Genomic DNA, 25,733 nt, shown 5'->3' on the forward strand with positions numbered 1-25,733 from the left:
AACATCCCCCGCCCGGCGACCGGTCCCTCAAGGGGTCAAACTCTGTTTTGCACCTGTTCTCCATCTCGATTTTCGTGCGTGTGTTTTTCTTTCATCCAGCATCGCTTACCGAGTCCGAGTGGTAACTCAAGTGCGGCACCATATATGGTGGTACAAGGACGAAACTTTGCCCATCCATCTATCCGAAGCACTTGCGACCATCATGGATCGGCAAAAAACCAAAACGTCCATTCCCACCGTCGGATGTGCAAAAGAATAAAGTACTCGACCGTAACCGCGGTACAACCCGATTCAGCGATGCTGATCCAAAAAAATCGACGACGGAGTCAAAGCCAACACACGTATACACACACAGGTATTTTTTTTACACTACATGTATAGACACACGATAATAACACCGAGGGGTGTACGATATATGTATATATATATATACATAACATATGTATTATACAGGTCGTATTGTGCGTTTTTTCTGCAATCGTTAATAATCGGTTTGTTTCCATGGCCTGCGGAGGCCCCGTTGTGTGTGTGTGTGTGTGTGTGTGTTTACAGGTGACAGCAGGAGCAAATCGTTCGCCGGGCAGGCCGATGCTAGACTTGGGTGACCTGAGTGACAGTGTGATTCGTCGTGTGGCCGTTGTTGTTCTCCGCGTGTTGGGGCACCGGCGACCAACGGCCAAACAGCTTCCAACGGCAGAACAATTGGTTGAACGTCTGGCGGAATTGACGGCTCATCGCGCAGTAGAGGATGAAGTTTATCGCCGAGTTGATGAGTGCTAGGATGTCCATCACTTCGCCTGCAAACACGAAAGATGTCATGGTTTGACAACGAGGCTTTTGCACATGTATACTTTATTTTAAGTCAATCAGTTTGGAAATCGTAATTTTCAAGGGCCACGTGTCATTAGGTGCCATCCCCTAAAATATTGACCGAAGGACTTTCGTTTTTTTGTAACTTATATATAAAAAAAACTCCAAGTTGATTGAAAACTACTCCTGAATTCTCGACCATGAAAAGTACATCAGGCTGCTTTTAAAGAAGGCTCGAGACGGTCCTTTGTCATCCTTTAACAAGGGCTCTCTGTGCGATGTTTTAGAGACGGAGTACCTACTGCTACTCTAGTGGTAGAAAAATACTCGAGTGCTTGTCTCTCTGATAGAAAACTATACCTACAACTAATGTTTTTAACGATGGCTTACAACTTTACATAGTATATCTACGTATGTGCGCTCAAGTTACATTATTTAGCTTCTGGACTAGAATATTTTGCAACAGTACTGTTAAGCACCCTCCCAAAATAGGAACCAGGACATATATTATTCCGTCTCTCGACTGTACCTATATACTTACGCGTAGATGCGAATTTGGTGTTTGATGATTGAACAACTAAAGCATACGGTGTTGACAACTTTTTTTTTCTGCTGTGCTCTTGATTAAATTACTTTGGCAAACTCTAATTTTCCCTCGAAACTGTTAATTTTTTTTTTTTGTAATAACCTTAGTTGAGTTGTAAAACAAAAAAAAAAGCAAAGTCCCGTGTATTTGTGAAACAGCAAATATCGTACACCCCTAAAATTGACGTAATCACCATCTACCCCCATTTATGCGTCAAATCAGCCCTTCAAACTTTTATCACGCATTAGTGGAAAGCGACCCTATCCCGACCGCGCGACACACACCCAACTTTGAGACTGATTGCGCGGAGAAGGAGCGCACCTGTTTGTGGAAATTTGTATCTGCGAGACATTAGCCGACCCTCCGTAAGTGAGGGAGAAACAGTCGCTTATCCGCACACTTTAGTCCAGAAGGTTAACTTTTCGAATTAAAAGTTGTTGCTGTTATTCTGGCTTACGGGTTTTGGAACAAAAACAAAAACATCACGAAACAATGTTACGATGCAATTTTTCTCATTGACGTGGTGGTGTTCGCTTGCGTGAACAAGGTGCTTTAATCTGCGTTTGATCAACATTTTGTGAGGTACGCAAAAGCATTTATTCGTTTGCTTAAAAAATTTCGAATACATCCAATTGAAAAATTCCAGATTTTCCTGCAAAAAGCGCCCTCAAATTGTCTCGTTTGCGCGTCTAACTTTGGGTATTTTTTTGTACACGAGACTCCAAGTAAAATCAAACGACATCTCTACACGTGACCACTGAGCGCATCCAAGGGGTGGTTAGCTCGGTTGAAAAAGGCGGTTTCAAAGTACGGCAAAAACCACCGTTACGGAATAATCTCGGGATTTTCTAAACCTACGAAACCATACCGTATGAATTTTTATGTCGAGCCACGGTAGTAAACCAAGCAAAATTTTAATACTTGGATGTTTAGCGTGTTCAGCATGCAAAGTACGCATACGTGACGGAGTAGGAATATAAGTGCAGCACATTGAATACGTAAAATTTTGTGGAAGAGGGACTGGATGAGAGGAAACACACCCACACATTACGTGTACACATTTGCAGGGAAAAAAAGGAACTGTGAGGGTCGACGAGTTTGAATAGCGCGTTGTATTATTATTATTTTTTTTTTTTTTCAAGGATTGGGAAGAAATCCATGCTGTTGTTGTTGCCCTTGGACGTAGAGGAAAGCCGCGTGTCCCGGAAGTTGGATATTTAACACACTTGTGCTCGGAGGTGTCTCCCGAATTCATAAACCCATATGTATTTTTGATATGAACATTAAAAATAGAAATGTTACGTTTGTCCACCAGCAACGACATATATGGTATTCGAACGAGTTGTGGAAATTATTTTTCTTTTGTGTGCCCACATTGGTGCAAGTTATATGTATAAGGTATGGAAAACATTTACGAGTTATCAGCTGCGAATAACATTTTTGGATTGAAGCCAATGTAAATGTAATTCAAAGACTTTTTAGTGACGTTTTTGCAAAACTAAGAAAATCCCCCCACGATTCAGTTGCCGTGATAGCCAAAAAAAATCCACCTTGAAAATCTCCAGGATGACGTTGCCGAAATTCCTCTCCTCCCCCAAAATTGGCCCGAAATATCCAGCCCCAGACTGAACTGTAGGGGGGGAGGAAAAAAAGGAGGTTATTATTACGTGTATATTTATAAACTCGTGTAGGTATATATATAACACTAGTTTGGGCCAAGAGAAAAAGCAAGTTTTCACCTTTTCGATGGCAAATATGATAAAAGGAAAGTTTTTCTCTATCCGTGGCTGTTTCCAGCTCACACGTTAACAACACCGGGCAACGAACCGGAGGAAAGAGCGCGACTCGAGTTTTCAGAGACAGTTCACCCGTTTTCAAACTTGATAATGATCAATTTCTTTCTTTTCTCTATCTTTTTTCCTTTTTCTTTTTTTTTTTTTTTTCTTTTTTTTTTTTTTTTTTTTTTTTTTATCAATCTCGAGAAGCGACAAATTCAAGCTTGTGCCTTACAATTTTCTTCCTCCCCCGGGTGCATGTGGTCCAAAGAAGAAATCACCCCCTCGATGCATAAAAATGTCTTTATTAGGGCGCGATTCGAGAGTCGGCCACGTGCTGGAAATCAATAGCCAAGAGAGGCAGGAGGAATAATAGGTGGGAGGATTCCACGCGCCATCCGGCACGTGTGCTATACGACGAGAGGCACACATGCACGCGCCCTTTGATTTATAAATCTCGCCGTTGTGTTACCCACTCCCTCTTCGTTTTTTTTTTTTTTTTTAACGATAGTCTCTGATGTCTGTTTTCCGTGCGCGGTTCGTTTAGCAATTTTTTTCTCTTCCTCACTGTGTGCAGATATTTAACGCGTTGGTCGAGGAAACCTTAGACTGTTTACTGTTTGCGTTTGTCATTTCGCGTGAAGCGCTTGATGCGCTCGGTTATCTAGATAGCGCCATGAATAATGAGTTTTCGAGAGCTAAGTGTACGTACAAATGGGTGTCTTGGGCACATAAAAGTATGGGACAAAATTTTCACGTGAATTAATACAACAATACTCTTTTAATCACGATGTGCTTTGCACTGCTTGTCAGGCCCCGATGACGTTGTTGGCTTTTTACTAAAGGGGAGGGGGTTGAAATAATCACGAGCTTTGTCGACGGATGGGCGATCGTCAAAAGGAAGGCTTGGCCTGTTTTTTCTCCAAACAAAACGCTTTGTGAGGATTTACCGAGAATATACGTTTTTTTTTTTTTTTTTTTTTTTTTCAACAATCTCCGTGATATTTGCTCAAACAATTTACTCATTTCGACTTTGGAAACTTTTTTGGTCATCCCGAGCTTAAAGTACTCGTGAATAAAATAGGAGAGAAAACTATGGTGTAAAAAATATGAGGGGGGGGGGAATACCCGACAATGGCCCCTGTCAAGCGAAATGAACTTCTTACTCAGATTCTGGGGCAAGCGCAGAAGTATTACAATACATCTCATTCTCCGACACTCAACAACCATCCCTCGAGAAGGTCGAAGAATCGCCGCTTTGAGCACATCTCTCGGCCCGTCCCACTCTCGTCTGGCTCATTTTGCATAAAGCACACCGACCCAAGAGAGAGACAGAGAGTGACCTTTTTTTTTTTTTTCACCTCAATATTCCGAATTGCAGGTACACGCGCAAAACTCAATATCCGTCGTTCTCCTTGCAGGAACGACAATTATCCTTCGGCAAAAAGACAAAGTAACTCGTTTACCGTGTACACACCTTTCGGCCTAAGTAAAGCGTTACGCGCGCCTTCACGAAATCCGATAAATCAAACCCGACCCCAGTACACGCCACCCCTTCCCTGCTCGAGCGGGAGAAATATTAGCGCTCGATTCAATTTCCTCTTTCCTTGCCAACTACCGCGAACGCTGCAAAAAAAAAAAAAAAAAAAAAAAAAAGAGCAAGGACGATCGATAAATGTAAACAAACTGAAAATGTCACCGAAGGTATATCGCCAGCCCGAAAGAAGAAAGCTTGTTTTTGTCGATTGTCCTCTCACTTTTTTATCGTCACCTTTGCGCGTATGCCAGATCGATAAGCTTTCATTACGATAATGCCGATACGATCGCGCTCAGCGGCGCGCAATCATGATAATATGGAGCGTCAGTCCGGGTCTAAAAATATATGTATTATATTTCCAATCTACTGATGCGATCGACGAGAGTGGATTGCTCGATATGTTTATCCGTGAAAATTTTTATCGACGCGCGTGTCAATCTTGGTCGAGTGTAACATCACGTAACACTTCCCGCACTGGGTGGGGGGTTATGCATCGGCTACTCTTTAAATTTGAAATAATGAAAATTTCACTACTTGGGCGAGTGAACGAGATTTTCACTGGCGAAATAGTAAAAAATAAGGGTTGTTTTTGGGTAGCACCCAGTAGATATAAGTTTTAAATCTAAATATTTATAAATAATCCAATAAACTATCTTGATCCAAATGAAGATAATTGTGTAACCTGTATGTACATTTATTATTTTGAGTGGTACCAACAATTCAGTCAACCATTTAATTTAAATAGTATAATAATAGTATAATATGTTAACTTGGTAGTAACAGTGGATATTCACTATTTCGCAGTTAAATCCACTATTTTACAGTTTATACATGCACTATTTTTGAAAAAGTTGTATACTTATTACTATTTAAAACGTAGAGAGTAAACTTTGAGGGGAGATTTTGACGTTCGAAAATATATTACTTACCATAGCAAAACATGTTGTTATCGCGATTCAAGAAAACGAAACAACAAAGCCAAACTCGTGCACTACTTGCAAATACTCCAGGAGTTATGAAGCAGCAGTGATGTATAGGAAAACTAAGAGAATTCCCGGGCAAAGTCAGTCACGGTACGAGCGGAGCTTGCAAAAATATTCCCCGACTTTTTGACGAAAGGAATTCCCGGGGCTCCCTTTTTTTCCTTCACAAGTCCAGTGCTGGTAGTAGCAGCAGCAGAGGAGCAGTCGAGCGGACCACGTGGTAGTTTTGTCAGGCTTGTCAGCGCGTGTCTACGTCGTCGTTATTTCATCCGCGGCTGGACGCGACGTTAATTACAGAGAGAGGGGCGAGTCGCTTTAAGTGCAGGGGCGAGCGAGGGAAGACTCGGGGGTGGGGGCGTTCGTTAAGTTCACTTGACTTTGCGACACCGTTGCCGTTGAGAGAAGGCTGCGCGAGGGAGAGAGGATGTAGCTGCGAAAGACGCTCTCTTCGCTTCAAAGCAACTGTCCGTCTTTGAATTTTAGCAGGTGGATAAACTCGAGGACGCGCGACAGAGGTCAAATTAGCTGTCGAAACTTTTTTTTTCTTTTTTTTTCTTTATTAATTAGGTTGTTTTGGAGAATAATTTTCATGATATTTGTTCCAGGTATGCAGTCGAATTTCACACTGTTTGCTAGATGATAATATTAAAATATAAGTCAAAAATATCATAGATATATGTATAATATAGTTGCAAATTTTCGTATAATCTTGAGGGGTGGGCTAAATCACGTAAAGGGTAGATCACGTATTATTATGATAAAATTGATCCCTGCATGTGTATAAGGACAATTCACTGTACACGTATTCGAAATAAAGGGAAAATGTTGTTTTTCATAGCACAAAGATGTGCAAATTATTATTATTACTATTCAGGAAAGCTATAAAGTGAGAAAACTTGACTGTCACAGATTTAACACGCTTACACGTCTGTAAAATCTGTGACAGAAATGTTTTTCTCTCTACAGATCTCTACGAAAAAAATTGCTTAGCTCAATAGGTTTGTCCAAATAGTTTACGAAATATCGGTTTGTTTTTTCTAAAAACGTTTATCAACACTATACTGTACTGCATTTTATATAAAAAAAAAAAAAAATTCAACAGTATGAGTTTAGTAATTTTATTTTTTCCCACTCGGTGTCGATCATCGTTATGACATTGACTTTGTGTTGAGACCAACGAAATACATATTTGCCACCCTGGGATTTTATTTGTATACTCCCTTATTGGCTCTATGTTAACTTGTTGCAAAAAAAAAAAAAAAAAAAAAAAAAACTACGTGTTGACATGTAACACACAAACAACATATGGTTTAACAACCATGAAATTTTTTTCTCTAAACCTGACCGAAAAACACCGTACACCGTATCACTTTATTAAAACCGCAATCACGTAACATTCATAACAATCATAACGAACGTCACGAACCCGTGCAATAAGTAAATATGTATGCATGTATACCTAACTCGATCGGATATGCACTGTGCAAAACCATTTCCATAATTCCATAAGTAATATACCGGCTGACCATCAACTTACCTGTACACAACTGTACATGGCACTTGTATACGCTCGGTGCATATTAATTATCTCTCTCTCTCTCTCTCTCTCTCTCGCAGCAACAACACGTGAGAGTGTTATGTAGGCACGTGGCGTGCAAGGGTAAACATCATTGGTCCCAAAAGCGTGCGAACTCTTGTCCATTAGTAAATCGCTTAATCGCCCGTTAAGCCCCAAATACCAGAATAAAGCCATGTGTATGCACTATCTTATATATATGTACACACCATATGCTTTTTGGTATATCACCCCCTACACACACACACATCCAGTAATAGCTGTGGATGCGTCGCGTTTGCGAATAAATTTGTCTCGTAATCCCCTCTCGCCGATTTTCGCGCTTATAAGCCGCTTAAAAGCTCACAGCTCACTTTGTGTGCACATCTTGTGGTTTTTTAGCTTCAAAATGGGCTCCCATCAAAACGCCAAACAAGACACATCCCTTATAAATTCGCGAGCAATTCAATTGCGATAAATTTCGATTTCGTTGCCGGTCGCCACCGTAAATTTTCAATCGGCCACGTACATCGTCTCTCTTTCGTTTCGCGTTGCCTTTCTGCAAGTCCTTACGAGCAAAAGAATCCTACACCAGTCGATCGCGAGAAACAGTAGTCGTCGACTTGAATACAGCACCCCCATCAATCTTTCCTCCCCTGGCCCCTCGCCCTTAGCTGTTCTCTATCGCTTTCAATGATCCCCCGAGCGTAAATAATATCACCATCATCATCTTCAATAAACTCGAGATGAAGTCTCTGGGTCTGTATAAATGTCGACGTGGGACAAGGTATTAAGGTATACATTCGCTCACCCTTGGAACTGTGAAAAAGGATAAAAACTTTAAATATACGAACACGCACGTGCGTAAGTGTGAAAGCTCGTTGCGTGACGTCCATACATATACGCGCCGTAGGTGGTGGGTCATTCGATTTTCGGATGAGCACGAGACGGCACACGTACAGAGGGATATGTGACACTATTTTTGTTTTTTTGCCCGATGTGTCTTCCGGGTGGGTATCAAAAACAAGGCCGAGGTGATGAAAATAATTGTATCGACGGGGCTGAAGACATTTCACGGGGAGGGGTATATATATTGCGACGCCGCGCACGTAGGGTTTTGTGGATTAAGATGACTCCGCGGGTGACTCTCGCCCAACTTTCTGGTCCAAAATGGGGCGAACAACAACCAAACAGTTTATACAGTCCCTCGGCCAAACTATACGTACGTACGTGACAAACACGTACACCCATCCGTTTCCCTTCTCGGATGTTTCGGTGAAATGGAATTGGGGAGGGAAAAAAAAAAGAAGAAAACAATCCACGGTGTTCCTTTTACTTGTGTGTACTATAGGTGGGTAGGTGAGATTCGGTGGGGGCAGATGCTCGTATGACCCCATCGGTTTATTTTTTTCCTCTCGAGCGATCATGCCTCGAAAGTATTCCCCAGAGAGGAGAAGAAGAAAACGAAACCCATTTAAGCTCGTTCGGTCGGTTGGTCATACACTCCCCCACGCGGACACAGTCCCGTTCCATCGGGGGGTTCAACTGTGCGCGTCGTACACGTGAGAGCTGCGCTTCCACGGTAAAAGCGTCGGAGATTCGTGTCGCCTAAATATGTATACGGAGGAGGTGGGAAAGACAGCCGGGGGTGGAATTTCGGAGACGATCGGAAAAGTTTTTTCATATGCACGGGAAGGTCGGGTGCTCCACTTACACGGGTTTTTTTGATTTATTCGAGCGTCAGCCAATTTTTCCCGTCAAACTGTACAACTTTGATTTGAATTTCGGGGCTCCCTCTCTTTTGTTCTCTGATGTGAACGCGAAATGGTAGCAACGTCGCTGGAATTATATTTTTCTCTGCGCCGCACCATCGCGTTGTTATAGGCTTTTCCTGTGGTCCGCGCAGCGCGTACACTTACGAAAATGAAACAAGAGAGCTTTGCCTTTGCTTTCGACGAAATAAAATGGCACACGGAACGAAAAAAAAAGGGGAGGTGTGTGTATATAGGCACGCATTACGAAGGCAAATGAGTTTTCGTGCCCCAGGGGCAAAAAAGCTCTTCCAGTCCCCGCGCGCTCATCGGATTGGTGTTGTTATTGTTATTATTTCGGGGCGAAAGATACGTCCCTCTGTAGAGCGCCTCCTTTCTCTCTGTAATATTATTTTGTGAGCCACTCGATACGTGGCTCTTATTAGTGTGGATAAAAATTACTTTACAACAATAACTATAATAATAATTGGCAGGTGTGTAGGTACTTTTTACGCGGATGGAAAAAAGTTATTCGTTGGTGCGTACGAGCGTTTAGTGAGTTATAGTTGACGTATTTGTAGAGTCAACTTTGCTCTGAGCACACCCACAGGTAAATTTGGAGTTTGAAAAACCCCGTGGTACACGTGTATACACGTACATGGGGGTGGAGCTGGTTAACAAAGTTAACTCAATCTCAACAACTTCTCTATTTCGTTACTGCTCATTGCGTCGCGTGGGTACGTATTTCGGCGTCCAATGAAGTGTATTACGGAATAAATGCGGGCACAAGTGGTAATGACCCCCTGCGGAGGAATAATGATGCATACACAGCCAGCGTTAAAATAAGTTCTTTTTTCTTGATTAATATCGATCCCCAACGCGAGGAAAGTGAATTGTTTTCCATTATCTCGTCCCGTGTATCGTTAATGGTGATGTTAAACAAGAGGGGGGGGGGAGTAAACACACACACACACCCACACCAATGTGCCCACCGGGTGAACGTTGCTGTTATAATAAATTGTCAAAGTTGCCGAAAAGAAAAATTGTCGTCGACGCATACCCTCCCCCGAGGAAATTACAGATGAAGTTGGCGAGTAAAGTTTCTCAAAACATCCCGGCGAATACGCTCGTGCTCGCTGAGGCCATGCAAGTATTGTTTTTCTTTTCCCTTTGCGCGTAATTTCTCCTCCTTCTTCTTAAGTTGTACAGCGAGTACTTTTGTAAAACTTTACGGCGCAATCAACGGGTACATCGTTTGTGTTATTGTAATAGGAGGGGCGGGGGGGGGGGATTAAAAATCACCCCCAGAAGTCCCTGTGACGTCAAAGTCAATTCGGATGTTGTGAAAAATCCAACTCGGCGAACGCCCGACACCTACGCACGCTCAGTCGATTTTTCGTTTACCGCCTTTCCGAGTCCTCGCCCCCCCCCCCCTTTTTTTACCTCTGAAACGAAATAAATTGATACAGAGCGCGTCGATACGCAGGAGCCTCAAGGAGTCAATAAAACTCCATACACGCGGAGAAAAAAAGTCCGGCTGCGAACATAAAACTCTTTTCACGCTGTACACCGTAAAGAACACACGTGTGTGTGTGTCTCTCCCACCCCCTCTACCATAGTGCACGTAAATCCTGTCGTCTCAATCGTAAAAAAAAAAAAACGCAAGATCTTCCCCCTTCGGCCCGTCGACTCTCCTCGTCCTTTTTGCCGACTCCCCGTAAATTCATTAAGCAGACCCGCGACACTTTCTCTCTCTGCTTACTTCTCAAAGTAAAACTCGAAGGGCAAAAGTGGAGTTTGTTCTCCACCTCTTGCCGAGGAATACCTTGATTTTTGGATTTATATACCGCAGCTATACGCGTTTATTAAAATATTCCTCCCGTGTATGTACATAGGCTAGCTCTGAAAACAACAATCATAAAATCCTATACATGAATTATTCGACCACATCCAATTCCCAACATAGACATCAACTGGTTTTTTTTTTTTCCTTTTTCCCCCCCTCTCTTTTTGCCTATCGATTGTTATTTATAAGCCAGTGAGTTCCGGTTTTTCGAATGAAATAAAAGTGCCGATACGCATGCATATATATCGCCCACACACGTGGATTTATTATTATCACGATGTTGACCCATTTTTCATAGCACAGCTCTCTTTCTCTCTATATCGTCCTCGTTCTCGTTACTCATAACTTATTTAATACGACAGATTGTTTATTATTATATTATTATTATTTGTTGTTGTTTTGCACTGCACCGTCATACCGGCATTATCCAACAATAAATTTGAATTTATTAGGCTTGATAATTTTCATTTGCTCTCGATAAACGCGCGATCCGATCGATAACCCGAATACACTCGAGTCACGCGTTTGATACTTTAGTCTATACTGCGTGAATGTTCATTTTGAAAAAAAATGCATCATTCAGTTGAAATTATTTTCATCCCCCTCGCTCCCTCCTGTCCGATTCGTAATAGCTATCACTTACATGCTCGCAGAAGCGAGTATCTTCGAAGGATCAATCTAATTTTTACTTAGTCTAATACTTTATCATCGATAAAGGCATGGTCTGTGCCTATTACGTATAATACGTGCTCTGTCGTCTACTGTTATGATAAGTATAGAGCGTCTTTTTGTTTTATTTCCGGGAAAAAGGAAGGGGGGGGGACGTTGTTAGACTAATATAGGCGTAAATCAAGTTGTGAACCAACAAAAACGATTCGCTGCGCGTGAGTGACATTACGTTTGGGGGTCATCGAGTTGTTGTTTCCTCAATCGAGTTTTGGGTGCTTTTAAGATCGCGATCGATGCATTTACCCTGTAACGGGGTAAATTAAGTACAAAAGCTCGAGCTGAACAGGTTTCGTGCTTCCGAGCTATTATACATCGGATAGCCGAGCATACGCTTTTCCTTGTTTGCTTTCGTACATGTAGCTGCAATAAGAGGATGCTACACGGTCGTGTTTTTAGACTTTAGTCCTTTTTTAGGTGTACCGGTTTATAAGGATACACGTTTATGGGTTAATCTTGTTTTACGGAAAAAATTGCTGTTTCGTGTATCTACCAACGTCTTAATAGCCATTTAAAATCATACATCTATTAGTTGGCATTTTGTTTCATTTTGTGACCTTTTTTTATATTCAAATGTCAGTTTTTGTTTGGTCACGTAGACAACTCTCAAACATTTGAATAAATGACAAAGATCGTCTGAAAGTGTCGTAAAAATTCTTTACAATCTTAGATTTTGATGCATAGCTGCAGTAACAGTATAAAAAGCTCGTGTCCGCGAAAAAACAGTTTCAGATTATCGATTCGTGAATTGTAGATGTTAATCCAAGTACGTGTGATATATGCTGCCAATCGAATGGTGATGCAAAATTCTTATTTTTTACTATTTAGAGATTAGTCAGTGTAACTTTATATTATTAATGTTTATTTTTAAAATAAATGATTAAAACGAACATTTATGTATGTCTTTTGAACACGACAGTAGAGCCCAAAACCTGAAAGCCTCGCGTAACTCGGAAAAATCCCAAAAAAAATTATAAACATCAAACGCCGGAAATCTCTCCCTCTCAGAAATAACACACATAATAAAATAACACTTTTCATAAAATTACAAACACTCCCCTCATAAACATCTTTTCCACGATAACGCCGTGGATCCGAGCCCTGGCTCTTATCAGAAATGAAGTCATTTAATATATAAAATTACGAAAATTAAGAGCCGCGTGATAATTAATAATTAGCAATGCAAAAAAGCCTGCGTACCCGCACGCACACAACGCACACCCCGACAGCCACCGAGGTGGCGATAAATCAGTAAGCTGGTCTCTTAAATTTAATTTGTAATCACCAGCACACGCGGCTATTATACCGGCGCAATTACGCGGACAAGTCCATCAAGTGGAGTTGCTGGCAGACGACGAAAAAAGTGGACGTAATCAGTCAAAGAACTGAGGATGAGCCGCCCCAACGTATGTGCCCAAAGTCCTCGAATCTAGTCTGCACGGCACACGCTATTTCCCCGGGGGCACTAAATCATGCGCGGCTAGTTAAATCACAACATTATAAACATGCATCGGCTCTTGTATACGTGTGTGTCCTGTGTATATGCAGTGGCTTACAGTTACTTTGACGCGACGGCCAAGATCTGCGTATACATACATGCATGTTGGTAACTAAACAGACGCGATTATTGCCACAGTGGCGGCAGCAGTAGAGCCGTGATTAACTTTTGCTGTTCGTGCTCTCCTTCTTCTTTCGCCTTTTTTATGCGTCCACCTTCGGGATATATTATGCACCAGTTTTACGATCGAGAAACGCGTTTTTTTTTTTTTTTTTCTTTGTTTTTTCAAGAAAATAGGCACAAAAATGTTTGTTGCGTTTTTCATTGACACCAAGGGCAAACGTAAGAAACATGAATAACCTTTGTTTCAAAAACTTGCAGTTACATCCTTATTTTACTATTATTTTTTTTCCAGCGCCTGCAAGTAAAAAAAAAAAAAAAAAAAAAAAAAAAAAAAAAACTTCTAATCGCGTGTCCGAGATAAATATACGACGAGCGTGCTAATGCTAATTAGCCTCCCTCTGCTGTGTATAAAGCGCAGGTTACACCTTCGTGATCACAAGCGTGGACCGTTTGCTGCTTATCCTTTTGTTTTTCAATTTTTTCATTCCGTTCTCGTATTGGTACGTGAGTTCGTTTTGGTGGTAAATTTTTAGTATACTAGCTACAGTTCGTACCTTTTTTTTTTACAAATCACTTTCTCAGTGATTTTCATATCACTTGGTTGATTTTTATTAGTACGAGACGCTTGTACGAGAGTTTGATCGTTATATGCAACATCTATACTTTGTGGCTATTATTTTTTAATCCACGCCACTGAATTTTTAATTATTGCTGCAACAATCGCGATCGCAGATGATATTAAAAAGATTAAAACATGTACAATGCATATTATTAACGAGGGCAGTTTATTGCGCAACGTTGAAACGTTGTAATAAGGCGCGTGCTGATAATTCGCGAGCAATTACAGTGTGCAACATGCTATGAAAAAAAAAAATTATTTTCAAATTAAAAAAAAGTTGGTTGGTTTTTAGTTTTCCTTAACTTCAGCGTCGATTTTTCTTCTCCTTCCCTCGCAGAATTTTACCTTGATCATTAGCAAATTCAGAAAAGAACCAGTCAAGTACGAAATTTCACCGTGTCCCCCCCTCCTCTTAGAAAAAAAAGACCCTCGACCTGCTTTTTTTCTCCTCGCAGTATAAATAATCGCTGTTAAATCAACCGATAAATTCCATCATCTTCGTCCCGCGCAGCAGTGGCACAAGCAGTTTTCAGCTGCCACCTTCTTTCCGAGAGCGCGCCAGCCTCCACGATTATATCAAGAATTTATTACGAGTACGCGATATATGCAACCCACTCGTGGAAGAAAGGGGGGAGGGAACCTCATTGTCATTTTTATTGAGCTTTTCGCACGAAGTACTATATGCGCCTTAGGTGTTTGACATAAAAAAAAAAAAAAAAAAAAAATAGGGACAACTTCCGTGTGATTCTCATTTGAAAGACGCCTATGCTGTCATTAACATTTTTTTTTTTTTTCCTTTTTTTTCAATTCATAAGCTTGGCCAATGAAAACAAGGGACGTGTTAATACGCATTATAAAAGGAGACTAAAAGCTTTTTGTGTAAATACATGTATACGGTATGGTAAGGGTGACTTACCCTCCTAGTGCCGCGCCGTGAACATTAAGGTTTATTAGCGCACATGTGCCGAGAGAGCTCCTGATATCATCAAGCTCGTAAAACCCGTGGTGTTACGTATATACGTGCGAGTTTGGTTGAAATTTGCGGGGCTGTGGTGTTAAGAAGTTTATCGGCTTGATGAATTTTCGACTTTGCATATAGGTAATCGATCCTTTGCGGCACATGTATATGGCTACTGTTGATGATTGCTCGTGTACTATGGTCATGCCGAAGCTCCTTGTGCGTGGGATTTGTTGACGAAAGTTAGCGTGCACTTATGGAAGCTTATGAGCTTGGAGTTGTTGATGTTTTATGCGTTGAAATTTTGGGCTTTTCAGGCGTAATATAGTCATCCCAGTGAGTGTGTTGAAAATACGTCTGCGTGGCACATTGGGTAAGATTCTGGATAAATGTTTTATGCAAATCGTAGATTTTTGCAGATAAAATGTAAATATGCTATAGTAGAACTACAGCAATGAAGAGTGTAGGTTTTGGAAGATGTCAGATGGCAATTGGCATCGTATCGAAAAGAAGTTGATATTTCATGGATGGCAGCTTCTGATATAAAGGGATTAAGGTGTGAAAAATTAAAAAAAAACTTTCAGTTTTTTAATTAAAATTAAAACTAAAATGTAAAACTGGTTTGTGCGTTAATAATACCAATATCTGATATATTACCGATATTCGAAAAACTCGAACAATATTCAGCTTACCTGATGTAATTACAAAATGAACAATAAAATATACTTAAGATAAAGAATTGTTTTACTACACACATGTATAAAATACTTAACAATTTCTGAAAATCGATTGACGTCTTTGCTCTACTTATATATCTCTTTTCAGCGGTAAAAAAAAAAAGATTTTTTAAAACAGCTTATGTTGACCTCTATTTCAAAGCCATTTGTCGTTTGACTCAAAAGCTTTAATTAAAAAATGGAAATTTAGTGGAATTTTAAACCAAATTAAGTTTTTTTAACCAAACATTTTTCTTAAATTTACGCACAGACTATACTTTCTACTCGTTAAAAACAGTGTTGGATGAAAAAGTAAATCGCAAATATATAGGTGTGAAGCATAAAGCTATCACGTGCAGGTTACGCGTACGTGCACTACGCAACAAAAATACGCGAAGAAATATTTTCGAAAATTTTAGTTTTATTCGGCATCTTGTTCAAGTAACAGAGTATTTTTATAGGTAATTATAAAACATAAAAAATTCCAAGCTAACGTTTCAACCTATTATGGCGCAACCCTACTCAGCGAATTCGTTCTTCTGCAGATCGCATTGAAAAAAGAAGAGTGGATCCACAAAAAAAAACAGATCTCTCGCAACTCGCAAGTAATAGAACTACTATGCGATATTCTCTACCCGTATAAAACTAGGTTTCCTTTGTTCCACTCATTTGACGAGTAATAATAATAGTAAAATGCATTGTTACATCCCCTTCTGTTGAATACCCGTGAAGTTTCTCTTTTCATTCGCACACGAGCACCCCACCAGCATTTACAGTCAAAAAATATCTGTTTTTTTTCCTTTTTTTCCATATGTGCATCTACCGCTGTCTTTGTTCTGCGAATCGAAGCAAGGACATCTCTTTCTCTAGCGTCTCTTTTATGTGCTGGTCTCGCATAAAAACGAGCAATTAACCGTGAACGAACAAGGATAATACTTATAACTGTGTCGAGTTTATCTGATGGTCCGTCCACACGAAGCTACGCGTTAATGCACGTCTATTAAAAAACCATGCGAGTGTATAATTTTATTGAACCGCACGATGACTTTGAGGATTGATAAGGATTTCATAGCGTTGGCAATGCCTTATCGATTACTGTATTTTATCACCTCATCATGTGCTATCGCGGTGTTAAAACTATGGAGTGAGTTTTATGGATACTAAAATTTATTACTCAAGTTTGATCCACAAAATAAAAATCTTAATTAACTTAGAATTCGAAAACACACAGCCACGGCCGTAAATGTACGGACACCGTGAAAGTTTTACAACATTATCAAATGACAAGTACGACCAACAATTTTGATTACCACGCAGTCGTTTGAAGGGAAAAGTAACTTTTCACCGTGTAATATGAACACGAGAATCAAATATACTGTAGAGTGAGGGTGAGGTTATAATAAAATCACTTTGGCTTACTACAGCTGGCTATAATATTGTGAAAGGAAACCCGGTGCGCTTTGCGTGGTCAAAACATTAATTATATGCAAAGGTGTATACGTATCTCATGTATATTCACACGAAGTTCAAATGGATAAGCCACTGTTCGCAGGGGCGATGATAAAAGCTGAATAATTTACTTTACGCGATAATTGACTCTTGCTTTTTGTCCTCCCAAAATCTAACGTTCAATGAAAGTTTCATCTTTTGATCGGGCTAGAGCATACATTGGTTGTTACAGTAATAATTTTTTTTTTTTTTTACTTCAGATAGATGTTTTGTATAAACAAGACTTGGAGAAAACCGTTTTAATGTTTTATTTAAAAAAATATTACGAGAAATATTACAACTTTGTGCAGCAGTATTCACTGTTATTTTCTTATTTAACTCGCATGTCCGTAGCAGTATGGGCAGTATTTTTTTTACATGTCATGGATCATAAGATATTGTAGTACACTACAGTAAATTCCAATTTAAATTAATAGTTTTTTAATACAGATCCGGTTAGGTTAATTTAATATTTCCGTGCCCGTCGATAGCTCATCTTACCTTACTCGTCTGTCTCTACTTAATTTTGAAGACGAAACTGTTTATAATGGATGATAATAAGATGCAATGTAAACATAAAAATACTCAATCACTTCCTTTGTCTAGTTTTGCAAATTGAATCAATAGATTTTTAATATTGGGAAGATAACGTCCCGTCAATTTCTCGGCGTCCGTCAATACCTTATCTTACCTTACTCGTCTGTCTCTACTTAATTTTGTATAAATGACATAGATGAACGTACTCATATTCTGTAGTTTTCTTAGAATATTGTAGAGCAAAATTATAGATAAAATGCGCTCGTCAATGTCTTGTCTTACTTTATTCGTCTGTCTCTACTTAATTTTGTATAAATGACATAGATGAACGTACTCATATTCTGTAGTGTTTTTAGAATATTGTAGAGCGAAATTATAGATAAAATGCGCTCGTCAATATCTTGTCTTACTTTATTGGTCTGTCTCTACTTAATTTTGTATAAATGACATAGATGAACGTACACATATTCTGTAGTCTTTTTAGAATATTGTAGAGCAAAATTATAGATAAAATGCGCTCGTCAATGTCTTGTCTTACTTTATTCGTCTGTCTCTACTTAATTTTGTATAAATGACATAGATGAACGTACTCATATTCTGTAGTCTTTTTAGAATATTGTAGAGCAAAATTGTAGATAAAATGCGCTCGTCAATGTCTTGTCTTACTTTATTCGTCTGTCTCTACTTAATTTTGTATAAATGACATAGATGAACGTACTCATATTCTGTAGTCTTTTTAGAATATTGTAGAGCAAAATTGTAGATAAAATGCGCTCGTCAATGTCTTGTCTTACTTTATTCGTCTGTCTCTACTTAATTTTGTATAAATGACATAGATGAACGTACTCATATTCTGTAGTCTTTTTAGAATATTGTAGAGCAAAATTGTAGATAAAATGCGCTCGTCAATGTCTTGTCTTGCTTTATTCGTCTGTCTCTACTTAATTTTGTATAAATGACATAGATGAACGTACTCATATTCTGTAGTCTTTTTAGAATATTGTAGAGCAAAATTATAGATAAAATGCGCTCGTCAATGTCTTGTCTTACTTTATTCGTCTGTCTTTACTTAATTTTGTAGAAACGACACATAAAAACTTAATAATATTTTGTAGTCTGTTTAGTGCAATGAATTCCTCTCTATATACTTTCTAGCTTAGCTTATCTTGCTCGATCGTATTTAAAAAATTCACCAGTACATCAACGACCTCTTCCTCACACAAAATTCATATGATGAAAAAGTCCGTCGTGATAAAATCAGTGCTCGCGAAAGCGAAAATAAAATCGACTCGAAAAGAGTAAAAAGGAAAAAAAATGTCCGTTAAATCCCTGAAAATTCCGTCGATAAGCTCGCAACCGGGGCGTCAAAATCCTCCTGTTGCAGCAGCCGTGAATATAGGAAAGGGGGTATAAAATCCAGAGGCGCGCAAAAACTTTAATCTACCAGCCGCAGCCACGAACCCTCCCGCGCACCTCGAAGAGACGATCGCGAGAGCTCGTTAGAGCCCAGAGACCGGAATCTGCTCGGGTGCAGGTATTACACGCGAGACGCCAGAAAAGATAGTCGTCCAGCTCCCGCAGGAGCCGGCGCTCGATAAACTCTCCTCTACGCGCGAGTACGGGGCTGTTGCTGCTGCGCTTGGCTCGTATAAATGACACTCAGGAGGTCCTTCCTTTCTCTTTTTGCGGTTCACCGAATGAATAACCCAGACCAGGCGGAAAAAGAGGAGCTGCGAGATTAAGTACCTACGAGCATGAAAATAACTCGTGGCTCGTTTGGCACGTACGCGTTACGAGTGAGATTCAATGAGAGACACCTTACGCAATACAGAGCGCTGATTCGTGATCCTTATTAATAGCCCGCTGTGACGTAAGTGGTCGTTTCGTTGTGCGTGCTATAATATGAGCCTCGTTTTTTTAGCGGTTATATGAACAGCGTTTGCACATACGATTTTAAAAATGCACCGATAAAGAAGAACCTTCCCAGCTGTGTGTACCATTGAAACGAAATGACAAAGTGTTTGCATACTTTGGCGAAAAATAGATCGCTCGGTCGATTCATTGGCGTCATTGCCGCTGGATTTGGTTTTGTTTGTTTTTTCTTCCCCGCCGTGGTAGCTTTCGTAGACACGAGTGCACTTAAACAGTTCCAGAAATCGTAATAGATCAACCGACTCATTTTCCCAACAATAAAGTGGATTCCTCCTTGGAAAATTTTCACGGCTAAAGAGGAAAATAACGAGTGGGACGTGTGCATGAAAAAAACAATCAAGCACTTGAAAGCCTCGACGAAGAGTGCCAAGTTTTTACGAGGTTTTGTGAAAGGACAGCCCCTGCTCCTAACCCCTCGTTCGTTAAGGGATTCCTTGAACTTTACGATGTTTAACCAGAGCTTGCACAAACCCCGAATTGATAAGCTCCGTGGCTCTTCTGTGCGTACAGCAAACTCCAAAGATCGAAAATGGAGATAAGGGGATGTTGAAGCGATGAGTGTACGTGTGCACGCGTGATGGTAAGCGTCGGGATGATACTCGTGCTTTTGACTTGCCGAGTTTATCGGTTATTGTTGGAGGAGGAGAGCTGCGCCTGTTGTAAACTGTGGTCCACGCGAGTGTAGCATATTTCCCGTCCATTTCGCGTTTTCATTCGAACGGAGGGACGAAAATTTACCGAGCCTGCGTGGCTGTGTTTAATGGATTTGTACGCAGGTATTAGCTCGCGAAATGTTTCAATGGCGCCGTTAGAGTGTGACTAATCGCGTGGGTGTTGTTGGTGGTTTAATGGGGCTGTTGGATCGGTGGACGATTGATGTGTTGGTAGGCTCTTTTTTTCCGTGATGAATTATATAGCGCACGATGGATCGGTTCACCACTTGATGTATGGTATTTCGTTGTTTTAGTTCCTTGCAATGGAGAGACAAAATTAAACGGGATGTCATGTTGGAAGCGTGTACGTGTTTTCCTTGCCTTGGGCGATCAAAGTTTATTGACTCGCGTTAACCCAGCACTGGGCTTATTTTGTTTGCTTACAAATCATTTGATCTGATAATAGTTTTATTTTTTTTTCTTTTAGATTTTCGAAAAATCTTCTTGTTTTGGATAGTCATTTTTCTTTTTTGAATTACGTTTTTCTTATTCGATGATTTATCTTGTACACGACGCATCGACTCAAAAATGGTGTATGGTACCATTGGGTGATTATAAATTTTACAAATATATTTATAGAGCGTTTTTTATTTTGTCTCTGCATCGACCGTAAAACTTGAAAAACAAAAACGAAACAGGGATAAGTACAATTTGTGAGCACGTGATGAAACCTAAGAAAAAGTCTCCTTAATATGGGGTTGAAAAAAAAAACTAGCCTTAAATAAAATTTTCATCGCCTAAAATTACCAACATCGCCAATGCGTGTCCGTTAAGTACATTAGGCAGTCCATAAAAAAGATCCCCGGAAAATTAATCGGATCTCGCGAGATTAGCGTACTTGCGTCATGTACTCTGACTCACCATCGAGCCTCGCTCGCTCACACAAAGAGCTTTTCTCCTGTACAACGCGTGTCCAACGCATCCAAGTCCCAAAGCCAATCGCGACTTCTGCTTCCCTCTTCCGGCCGTGGCAGGCATAGTTTGGCATGGAATTACAAAGTTTCGCGCCACCTGATGTTACACAGGTGCCACACGCAGCTGAACTCCTTGTTTAGCAGTTGCCTAACTGAATAACACCCCCCTCCCCGTCCAAAAAAAGGCAAACAAAAAGAAGAGCCAACCATCCTTCGCTCTATTCTCTTATGGAAGATAACAAAAAAAAAAAAAAAACTCCACCTCATGCACCGCGCTATCTCGTCTCTCGTAAAAACGCAAATGGGGTTTACGCGACGGCAACGGCCCCGTAACCTCCCACCTCCTCTCTCTTTCGTCCTATAAACTGCTGAATATTCCAGGTCAAATGACGTTACGTACGCGTATACAGTGCGTGGTGTGTGGCTTGCTATTGTATCCCGTCGAAAAATGGTTTTCTTTTTTTTCCTGTACGCCTGCCTCTCTTCCTAAACAGCATCATATCACCTAAGTGCACACACACACACACACACACACACACACACACACACACAAAAGGGCACGTGTCGAGGAAGATAAATGCGAGGACCCACTATCTTTTCATTCATCTTTTTCTTCTTCTTCTTGTGGCGCTGTTGAGTTTTCCCACCCCTGGATTTCGAGTACAACCGAGTCCTAGCGCGCTAATCATAGCTGTCGTCTCCTAACATTACACATATAAAATGAATCAGGAAGTATTAGCGCGATCTTACGAAAGCTTGTACGGATGGTTTCAAGTTCTTAGTTTCGCGAAGGAAAGGTGGAAAATTTATTATTAGAACGCGAAAATTATGCGACAATTGTACTCGTAATAAAAGCTCCAGCAAACGTCTAGGATTTCTGCCCCCACACGGAAGTCTCATCGCAAGAAGCAGACGCGGGCTCTATCGCTTACCACATATATAAAGACGAGCTACAGGACGCTCCCCATTTCTTCGATATGGATCTTTTAATGGATTTTAATGGGTTGGTAGTAAGGGTGGCTTGGATTATATCTCGCCTGCTAGTACAATCGGAGTGCATCCGAGTAGCTTGATTTTGTTGTTATTTGCAGGGGGCCTGTGGAGTAATGGACTTTCTGAAATCATCAGATCTTGTGACTACGAAAGCTATTCATGCATTACCCTAAATGTACGAATAGAAAGGTGTGTGGACCAGAATATCTTTCATGAAAGACTAATTGTCACGTGACGACTGAGAAATAAAATTGTGAATTCAAATTAAGTGGTTTGAGGTCAGTTTAATTTGAGGAAAAAACGTGATTTCATATTAATGTCGTAGCCCATGTGCCTCGAGCTTTTAAATAAGTTCACATGATCTGCTGCTCGCTTTCAGTCTCCCGAGTGTCTTCTAATGGAGATTCTCCTCCTCCAGCTCAAACTATGTAATATACTTAACTCACAATTGTACAGGGGTCTTATGCTAAGTAGCTCCTGAAACTCTTCGCTCCTTCCTTCTTAATTACAAACCAGCGAGGATCAAATGTGCCATCACTCTATTATCCCTTGCACGAAATAAGTCGGATTTGCATGGACGAGTGCACTCTGTGATTTTTATTTACTTTTTTTTTTCCACGTGGAATTGGAGCGATTTCAAAATAGAGGAAAAAACAGATTGAAACGTGCGTGCGTCAGCACATCCAAGACAATCCGCTCGGCTTTGACATTTAGTTGGCCACTCGGGGATGAATATCGAGAGAGCTGTCACGTTTGTTGCGTCCAAGAGCTGAAACAGAAAATTTAATCTCGATTTCCTAGGAGAGCGAGCGTCAGCAGGAAATATCCGGTTGCACTCGTCGTTTGTCCATCGTTTGTAACGCAATTACTGTTGTTCGATGTTGTGTCATCATAATTAACTGTTATACTCGAACCGTAGTATTAATTGGTTTAATACAACAGTTTAATTAATCACTCGAGTAAGGAGAGAAAGCGATTCAATAGTACAAATTACATATGGTCAGGCGTGCTTACGTAACTCGTAAAAAAGCTTAGGTTGCAGTTTCATCTCTTTTCTAACTTTACAAAATTTTTTAATTATATCGTGAAAATTCAATTAATTAGTGCAGTTTAAAGTAAAAGGGTGATTTAGTAGTATAGGTCCGATTTTATCAGACCTGATAACACTACCTTCTGTAATTTGGGAGTGCAAGTTTTTATTGGTTGCTTTTTTTTTATTACCTATTGAAATCTCATGGAATATCTGATTTTGCATGAAATGAGGTATTTTTAAGTGGAAGCACCTAACACACATATGCACGCAAAGCTGGCTATGAACCTGTCTGCTTGAAAAAAAATCTAAACGTACATTTTCATCTTTTTTGACCATAAAATAATGCTAGAATAACGTAAACAACTTGAATGAAAAAATTTAAAACATGACTGGCAGTGTCGAGAGAAATGGTGATCAATTAGTATGGACTGAATATGGTCGGACACACTGAAACATATGTAGCTGTTTCCTGAAATATTCTCACGATTTTTATGTAAAAACAATGATAAAAATGACTCACATATGACAACTTGATAGATCACTTGTTTGAAAAGAATGGGCGATTAAGTAGGGCAGATTAGATATGGTCAGCCGTGCTGATACGGCTCATAAAAATGCTTAGTTGCATTTTCATCGCTTTTGCAAGTATAGTAATAATGTATATTACTTGAATGCATAAATTTAACAGATGACTGGTAGTGTCAAGAGAAAAGGTCGTTAAGTAGTATAGACCAAATATGGTTGGACATAAAAAGTACTTAGTAAAATATAGCTCTATTCTAAATTTCTAACGACTTTAATATAAATGATAAAAACTACTGAAACATGAAAACTTGATGAATCATTTTTAATTTAAAAAGAAAGTATAATTAAGTAGTACAGATCTGTTTTGGTCGTACATTTGAAAATTTCCTTGTATAAACCAAAAGAACGAATTTCTATTATTTGTTTTTGTTGAAATTTCGAAGATGCTTTAGCAATACTAGAGCGAATGTCGCATTTTTCAGTAAACGTAACAAACGTAGATGTACGCAAAATGCGCTATGTAGTTATTGCATGTAAAAAAAAAAATTTTAATTACATTCTCATCTCTAGTTTCACTATAAAGCAAAAACGTAAAAAACAATTAAAAATGATTCTAATGCAAGCGTGGAATGAACTACTCGTGGAAAAAGAAGTGGTGACTAAGTAGTACAGACTAAATATGGTCAGACACAATAAAATACATGTAAAAGTGTATGGATTTGCATTTTTAACTTTTTTTTTAAATTCCAAAAGTATCTTAAAACTATGAATATGAAAATTTGAAGGCCCACTAACAATGTAAGGAATGAAGAAATATTAAGTAGTATGGATCTGGTTTAATCAGACATGCGGAAATACATGTGAAAACGTGCATAAATTACATTTGTATTTATTTTCTGAATCAGCAATACTAACGTAACAAACAATTCGATAATTAATTCTTACGAAAACGTATAAGGTGAAACGTCGACGAAGTGGTAATGACCAAATATGATCAGACATGCTTAAACACGTGTAAACACTATACAAACTCAAATTTTTACGACTTGCCTGGTCACAATATATTATTATTTTTCCATCAACCAAAGGGCCTCTTTACTACATCGAGTGAGTTTTTTCCTCTGTAAATCTGAGGAAACTTGACGTGTATTTAAAAAAAGAATGTTATGCAACCTATCTCGGCCCTCTCTATAAAAATTCGTGCAGCTACATTCGGTAGCAAAGCCGACAAACAAGTTGAATTTCTTATTCGTATATACTTATACTTTGCATCGCAAAGGCATCCGTAACTTTAACGTATAACAAAAAATAAAAATTGCTCGTTCCTCTTGAATACTGGAAAGATACTACGAGTTGGCAAAGTACAAAAAGACTCTCTCATCCTCCTTTTTTTGACACTCAACTAAAATAGTCCGAATAATTTGACACGAAACTTCACAAGTATCCGAAAACAAAGGAAGTTAATGGAGCACAGGACACAATACTCTCACCCTATCCCTTGTACACCGAGTCGAGTGGCCAAACTTGTGAGATCCAGATAAGAGGCTAGACCCCCTACCTCCTTATCGTGGACGAGAAAGGGCTCATGGATACCTAGTTTTGTACGGGTCCCTCGTTGATATCATCGATTGATGACACCCACCAGAGCAGGGATACGATATGATCCCTTGACAAACAGAGATACGCTTACGTGTGCGCTACTGCTGACTTTTTGCCGGCATATGTACAGGGATATCTTGGAAAGGAGAGACTCGTCCCTCGAGATATCTGTTGGAGCTTTGCTTTTTCGCTTCTACTTTAGCTTTTCTTCGAATCTCTCCTTTCTCGCTTCATGCACTTTTTGCGAGCCGGGATTTGATCTTTTGTGGGCGGGCTCTCTCGATGATTTTCTATCGACTGATGGAGTGGAAGTTTTTTAGACACGTAAAGAGCTCTGAGTACCACTTTTCGTGACTAACAATGGTTTTTCAACCGGACGATGCTGCAAAACGATTGAACATAAAAAGTTGAGCGAAATAATAGCTTCTTATCAGCCCCGCATTTTCAATACAACCGCAGAAAATGTGATTGGCTGTTTTATTTATTTATTTATTTTATTTTTTTTTTTTATGAATC

General features: G+C 39.7%; 1 protein-coding gene across 2 annotated transcripts in view; it reads right to left on the bottom strand.

Annotated features, from left to right (window-relative positions):
• Positions 1-591: 591 nt before the first annotated feature.
• Positions 592-25,733, bottom strand: part of LOC106635810 (Myosuppressin receptor 1) — a 30,625-nt gene continuing 5,483 nt past the window's right edge. For both annotated transcript variants that reach the window (XM_089593140.1, XM_014347958.2), the window contains one exon: positions 592-797. In XM_089593140.1, coding sequence (XP_089449266.1) covers positions 592-797 — 206 coding nt within the window. The remainder of the gene's footprint in view (positions 798-25,733) is intronic.

This window comes from Copidosoma floridanum, unplaced genomic scaffold, assembly GCF_036245765.1.
Source record: "Copidosoma floridanum isolate Cflo_tuat_1 unplaced genomic scaffold, Cflo_Japanese_pri ptg000019l, whole genome shotgun sequence".
NCBI classification, from domain to species: Eukaryota; Metazoa; Arthropoda; class Insecta; order Hymenoptera; family Encyrtidae; genus Copidosoma; species Copidosoma floridanum.